This window comes from Physella acuta, unplaced genomic scaffold (genome assembly GCF_028476545.2).
Source record: "Physella acuta isolate Inbredline_101_S28 unplaced genomic scaffold, ASM2847654v3 ptg000211l, whole genome shotgun sequence".
NCBI classification, from domain to species: domain Eukaryota; kingdom Metazoa; phylum Mollusca; class Gastropoda; family Physidae; genus Physella; species Physella acuta.
In genome coordinates, this window is record NW_026731730.1 from 130,495 (window position 1) to 138,257 (window position 7,763).

At 36.3% G+C, this 7,763-nt stretch overlaps 1 protein-coding gene across 1 annotated transcript; it reads left to right on the forward strand.

The window, feature by feature from the left end:
• The first annotated feature begins 4,223 nt into the window (after positions 1 to 4,223).
• On the forward strand, positions 4,224 to 7,513 carry LOC131937508 (chymotrypsinogen B-like). Its single transcript, XM_059294994.1, has 3 exons — positions 4,224 to 4,270; positions 5,588 to 5,685; positions 6,498 to 7,513. Exons 2-3 carry the CDS (start codon positions 5,668 to 5,670, stop codon positions 7,368 to 7,370), a joined length of 891 nt encoding a protein of 296 aa, XP_059150977.1. The 5' UTR covers positions 4,224 to 4,270; positions 5,588 to 5,667; the 3' UTR covers positions 7,371 to 7,513.
• The last annotated feature ends 250 nt before the right edge of the window (positions 7,514 to 7,763 follow it).

Below are 7,763 nucleotides of genomic sequence, written 5' to 3' on the forward strand. Positions count from 1 at the left end.
ACTGGTCACATCTGCGGCCCTCTATAGCCGTTTACATTAGCTTCGTGGTCCACAGATGTTGCCGTTCCATCGAATAAGCAGCAACATTAACGATTCAAACTTCAAAACTACGTTTACAATTGTTACAAATGTGCCTTTTCAATCAAGCTGGGTTTTTTTTCCAGTTGTTTTTGATCGGTTTGTTCGATCAGGGGGGAAATAACTGCGCTGTAGTTGAGGTTACAAAATTGTAATTTTTCTTTACAGTAAACACAATTAAGATGTTGTAACTTTCGATTTGTTTTTAAAATGTAATGTGTTTTTGAGTTCGTTTTCTACCTGGGTTAGTTGCCAATTTGTGTTTTCAATGACGTTTTATTTTTTTTTTAAAGTTTTTTTTTTTTTTTGCCTAGTGGTATTAGCCTCGCCGTAAATGATGATACAAGCGTAGTGATTAGCCTTGTTAAATCTTTCAATACAGAAAAAAAAAATTAGCTTCGCTACATTAAAGGCTACAGTAAAGAGGAATAAGCCTCGCCGCATAGAAGACAACACAGGGGAATTAACTCGCTGCATTAAAGTTTACAAAACAGCGGAATTATCTCGCTACATTAAAGGCTACAGTAAAGAGGGATAAGCCTCGCCGTACTAAAGACAATACAGGGGACTTAACTCGCTGCATCACAGGTTACAATACAGAGGAATTAACTAGCTGCATTAAGGGTAACAATACAGGGTAATTAACTCGCTGCATTAAAGGCTACAGTAAAGAGGGATAAGCCTCGCCGTACTAAAAACAATACAGGGGACTTAACTCGCTGCATCACAGGTTACAATACAGAGGAATTAACTAGCTGCATTAAGGGTAACAATACAGGGGACTTAACTCGCTGAATTAAGGGCTGCAATACAGGGTAATTAACTCGCTGCATTAAGGGTAACACTACAGGGGAATTACCCTCAAACGTGAGTTTTAAATCTTTTTAAAGCTATAGGTCCTAACTCTAAGGATTAACTAAAATGACTAAGCTATAGGTCCTAACCCTAAGGATTAACCAAAATAACTAAGCTATAGGTCCTAACTCTAAGGATTAACTAAAATGACTAAGCTATAGGTCCTAACCCTAAGGATTAACTAAAATGACTAAGCTGTAGGTCCTAACTCTAAGGATTAACTAAAATGACTAAGCTATAGGTCCTAACCCTATGGATTAACCAAAATAACTAAGCTGTAGGTCCTAACCCTAAGGATTAACTAGAATGACTAAGTTCACGCGCCCTTACTCGCGTAGTGTTGAGTCAATACGCTAATCGTGTTGACAGGATCGGTTGAAACATACCCAGATGTTGTCGAGGTCATGTGGGGCACCTGAAGTGAGGATGGGGGCGGGGGGCATGTAACACACAGGGAGCTTATGAGTAACTTTATGATTCATGCATGCCACTAGTTCTCGCATGGCGAAGGCCTGCATTAGTTTAACGTTAGACCTGTGCACATATTACATTATACAACAGTGGGGCATTTGTATCCACGCTCGACCTAGAGCAGGGGTTCCCAACCCCGTGCCCGAACGATTCGTATGTGCCCGCCTCTCACTATTCGACAGAGACAGAATTTTTTTCATAAACATTATCGAAAGGTTGAAGGGGATGGAAATCAAAAGTTTGGGGGGGGGGGGGGGTGCAAATCGAAAGTTTTGTCCCCGGGTGACGGGAAGGGTCGCTACGCCTCTGGAAGGAGTTTGTCGATTTAAAATAGGTGGTGCCCGCCACCCTACCGATATTTTAGGATGTGCTCTAGAGTAAAAAAAGGCTGGGAACCCCTGACCTAGAGTATGGTGTGGTACTTGAAACGTCGTTCATTATTGATTGAAAAAAAACAAACAATTGTAAACTTTATTTGTTTAAGGGGATATGATCCGAAAAAAAACCACCACATTTCTAGTTATTCGTCATTATGGGTTTTCTTGCACTTTTGCATACTTTGTCCATTTTTGTATTAAGAAAATAATAACTTTAATGAGAAAAAATAAATGTGTGTGTTTAAAATATCATTTTTATAACCCTGTCAATTAAAAATAATCAATTTTTCCAAATCTTACAAGCTCCCTAAGAAAAGTTTTATAACCGTCATCATATTGTATGTGGCATAGTTGGAAAGCTGGATATCTAATATATTTGATAATCTTAATTTCCATCACCTCGGAAACACCCAAAGCTTACAATCGGCTTTGCAGTTTACAAAGATATGGTATTTTCGTTACAATTTGCTGTTTTTCTCAGTTCGCAGGTTTTTAATACTAAAAAGCCTACTACTTTTTACTTCCTCTATACGAAATATAGAGGAATTATTGTAACAGTGCAAAAAAAAATCGTGATTTTTTACAAATTGTATTTGGCATCGTTAGAAAGCTGTATTTCTCATATATTTTAAAATATTAATTTCCATTATCTCGGAAATTTACACCTCCCTGAGTAGGGAAAAACATAGTTTTGCAGTCTTGTCCGTATGTCTCTCTGTGTGTATGTGTTTGTGTGTGTGTGTGTGTGTGTGTGTAACTGTGTCTGTGAACATGATAACTTGAGTATCGTTACAGCTAGGTTAATGAAATTTCATATATAGTATTATATCAAATTTGTAGTTCTGTTTAAACTTTTCAGCGACTTCCGGTAAACGGAAGTGGAACTTATTCTACTTTCAATTTTTCAAAAGCCTATAACTTGATTTCTATTTTTGATAGATAAATGAAATTTCACATGTAAGTATATAATATCTAATTCTCTGCCTTTTGTTGAACTTTGAGTAAATTCATTTTTCCGGAAGTAGTAATTTACGCTATTTCCGATTTCTCAAAAAATGCATGTGAATTTTTAAAGTATTAATAATATTCCGCACTATTATACACATATTGTTTGTCGTTAGCTTGGTGCGCAATTCTTTTTTCTACGAGATTCTATTCTGTTTTTAAAAAAGTTTAAGTAATAAATAAACCGGGAGTGATCTCCCCTAAACTTTATCGGAAATTCTTATATAACACTGCGGGGGATGGCAACTCGAGATATAGATAATATTTTTAATCCATTTTTAATTACTTAAACTTTGGAAGTGTCTATTGAGAATATTTAGAGAGTGCTGTTTTGAGTAGGAATTTTTTGTCAGTGGTTGATCTCTCAAATCACGTAGGCACTATTTAGTTAGAGCCTGTTATGTAGAGCTTTTTTTTTGTTGGATACATAAAGTAGTAGCTGAGTGTTGATTAAATCCTTTACGTGTAATAATAATTCTTATATTCTGGATATGCTAAGAAGGCATCAATAAATGACGAGACGCTTTATTGGACGATTTTTACCTCCCCTCCCCCCCCCCCGTCGCACATCGTTACACAAAGCCCACAACCCCCTCAAAACTGCAGTTGAATTTTTCTTAAAGCAGCAATATTTTTCTCAAATCTTGTCTGGACTCTGTCAACATAGAGTGTTTTAATCAATTTATATTTCAATTTATAACGGCGAAAAATTGTTTTCTAGCATTACTTTTTTATAATGCAAAAGTGTGACGTCACTCTATCCGAACACCCCCCCCCCCTCCCCCTCACCACACACCGTCACAAAATTGCGGAACTTCCCCCTACAAATGTGACGCCATTTAAGGATACCTAATTAATTTTTTATGGAATCATTATTTTTTTTTCCAAATTAGTAGATAGTCTTTTCCAACTATTCTGCACTATTATACGCGCCGTTATCAAGTTCATTAGGTGCGCAATAGTTTTAGTTATTTAGACAAAATTTTAATTAATCCATAAAAATTAATTAGGCATCCAATTAAGTCAAATTTAAAATGAGTTCAGTTCTTAATAACTAGCTTTTATGTAATAATGCAGTAAAAAGTAGAAAACAAATTATTTTCGTTAAACAGTTAATAACACAATACTCTTTAAATAACTATAAAGAAAAGTTATCTAATGGATAATAAAGTGACCCACGCTTTTCTTTATAGTTATTTGAAGAGTAGTGCGTTATTATATGTTTAACAAAAAAATATTTTCTTTTAGTGCATTGTAACATAAAAGGTTGTTATTAAAAGGTTTTTTATTATTTTTTTTTTTTACTTTTTGCAACGCATATCCTCTTAAAAAATTCTCACCAGATACGCCTTTTTTTAATCGAATGTGCACCATTTAGCACTATCAAATTTAAAAGAAAATTTTGTTGACTTTAAATTGTACCCATTAGTGTAAGGTGATGTTTTCATTTGGATTTTTACAAAACGAAAAATTTTAAGCCCATTGTAAGAGGTTAGGCGTTAATTTCATTGTGGATCTACATAGTATAAACAGAAAGTTTTTATTTTTATTTTATCACAATAAATATGTTCTCTAGCTTAGAAACTTTCTATCGACTTCAGTAGATAAAAAACAATATAATTTTACACTTAGATTCTAGATCTAGATCAAAAATTAATCTGGATGTAGACATCTAAATCTATATGATGTAGATGCCACTTTTATTTTTAACGTAACGTAACGTAACGTAACGTAACGTAACGTAACGTAACGTAACGTAACGTAACGTAACGTAACGTAACGTAACGTAACGTAACGTAACGTAACGTAACGTAACGTAACGTAACGTAACGTAACGTAACGTAACGTAACGTAACGTAACGTAACGTAACGTAACGTAACGTAACGTAACGTAACGTAACGTAACGTAACGTAACGTAACGTAACGTAACGTAACGTAACGTAACGTAACGTAACGTAACGTAACGTAACGTAACGTAACAAAAAGATGCAAAATGATACGAAACAAAACGTAAATTGATCTAATAAACGTAACCTATTCTAATTAACCAGATTTACTTCACCTTAACGTAGCGTCCCTTACCTGAGTTGACATGAACACACATATATAACATTCTAATCCTGAACTAAACGTAACCTATTTTAACCAAAATTGAACGTTTTCCATACCTTACCTTGCCTTGCCTTGCCTTGCCTTGCCTTACCTTACCTTGCCTTACCTTACCTTACCTTACCTTGCCTTGCCTTGCCTTGCCTTGCCTTGCCTTGCCTTGCCTTGCCTTGCCTTGCCTTGCCTTGCCTTGCCTTGCCTTGCCTTGCCTACCTTACCTTACCTCACCTCACCTCACCTCACCTTACCTTACCTTACCTTACCTTACCTTACCTTACCTTACCTTACCTTACCTTACCTTACCTTACCTTACCTTACCTTACCTTACCTTACCTTACCTTACCTTACCTTACCTTACCTTACCTTACCTTACCTTACCTTACCTTACCTTACCTTACCTTACCTTACCTTACCTTACCTTACCTTACCTTACCTTACCTTACCTTACCTTACCTTACCTTACCTTACCTTACCTTACCTTACCTTACCTTACCTTACCTTACCTTACCTTACCTTACCTTACCTTACCTTACCTTACCTTACCTTACCTTACCCAGCTTTGCCGCACAAAACGGTACATATATTTATATATAATTTCGTATATTATCAAGAAACAACCGTTATACTGAAATGTCACAAAAATTGCAGAATATGTTTATACATTTCCTTTCATATTTCCATTGTTAAACAGGATATTAGTGAAACAGGAATGTCAGCAAACAAGATGATCAGATGCGGCATAGTAAAGTCAGCCTGTTATGATTGAAAGAAATGAAAGAACTTTTTTGGGTAAATTTTGTTTTCATAATATTTTCATTTAGGATAAAGATGTAATGTGTGAGATGAATGTGTTTTTAGGAATCAAGCGATTGCACTTTGAAAGAAAAAAAAATTGTCTTTAAAGCCCACAAATAATATTCTTGTTAACACGTTCCATTTTATGTTTACTGTTATATCAGTTTTAGAGCAAATGTTGATGTATAAAATAAGATACAGCTACAAATTTGTAAAGAAATATTAATAAATTAGGTGTCGGCGTGGTCAGGTCGGTAAAGCCCGTGATTGCTAAACATGTAAGTCCCGAGTTCGATCATGGAAGCAGAGGAAGCTGGAGAGCTGGAGACAGATCTAATCTTGAAGCGAAATTCTATAATCAAGTCGTTTTGTGAAATTATCTTTGAATGTGGTATTGTTATAACGATATTTCGCCCTTCGTCGGTATTATAGTGACGTGATTTAGCATTACTTCGGTGTTTCAATGACGTTGTTTAGAGTTTAGTTGGCAGAGGTGCCGTTTAAGTGTATTTTATTACGTGTAATATGTGCATCGTTAAATAAAGCTAGTATAGACAAGAGACAGTGGAGTGAAGCTTTTAAAAAAGTGGTTCAGCAATTAGTCTAATATACAAACGTTTAGTTATCATTAAACTAATAGGTCTATTCAGTGACTTCGAACCAATATAGTCTTTTCAGCGCCAAGAACAATTTTAATTGTCTGGAATCATTTCTCTCATCTTCATGACTTTCCATATGTGAATTTGCATGTTTAATTTCATCAAATATGTCCATGTCTTCATGTGGTTTTATTTTTTCCTTAACAGGCACTTGTATTACTTTGTGTTGAGTCCACCATAGCGGAATATTGCGCAATTAATCAATTGCCATTAGAGAAATACGAGCAAGAATATGACATTAAATACCCAAAAATACCTCTAAACAAGAACTTACCATCGCCGCCATTATTCAAACAAGGCGATTGTGGCGTGTCTAAAAACGACCAATCGAAGCAGATCGTCAACGGCAAAGATGCTCCAGTGAATGCCTGGCCCTGGCAGATTTGGTTTCGTTCGAGTTTAGGAATCTGTGGAGGATCTATCATACATCGTGAATGGATAATTACAGCTAGCCACTGTGGTCGAGATCAAGTCAATGATGTCTACTATGGAAGCAACAGTCGCCAAAGGGCAAATAGGACAAAGACCAAAACACGTTTTAGCGCTCCTGATGCAGGTATTGATCTGGCGCTTTACAAGCTTTCTTCACCGTTAACGTTTTCAGACTCCGTGCAGCCGATCTGTTTTCCAGAGGGCAACGTTTGGGACGCCTCGCCTTGTTTTGTCACAGGTTGGGGTGACACGTCATTTAGTGGCAGTGCAACTCCGGACATTCTTCAGCAGTTGCGCATCAGAATAATAAACCATGACATGTGCCAAGCTGGGCACTCATATACAGGCAAAGGTTATCGTGTAGGCCGTTATTTCTGCGTGGAAAGTGTTGAGTCAGCCAATGGAAAGTACGCGGCATCTTACATTGGAGACTCTGGCGGACCCGTGAGCTGCTTAAAGAATGGACGTTACTACCTGCTTGGTACTGTCGCCCATTCAATATCCATGGACGAAAAGGCTATGCAATTTTATGTATCTGTGCCAAGTTACGCTCCTTGGATAGCTGACACAATTAATAGATATTCGTAGGTAAATATTAAGGACTTTCGTGAATGATTGCTCTAATACAGCCTGCTTAATGATGAGATCACAAGTCTTTTGATGCATGATGATGATTTTACATGTCCATCCATTTATTCTACCAAAAAAATAATTAATTAAAAGCAAAAATAACTTAACCTTACCTTGAGAGTAATTATTAAAGGTTTTTATTCTACTTCATTCTCAATATGTTTCCAACATTTTATTGATAACAGTTGAATATCTCGCTGTTTTGTTGTGGGTGTCTTTTGAGAGCAGTCCACGACTTCACGGGGTTTATTGGGGTGTTTGATTACTAAGTTTTAGTTACTGGCTTATATATAGAGTTTGTCACTCGGCTGTCTGAGCTAGCTTAGAGATAAACTTATGATTGTCTCCTCT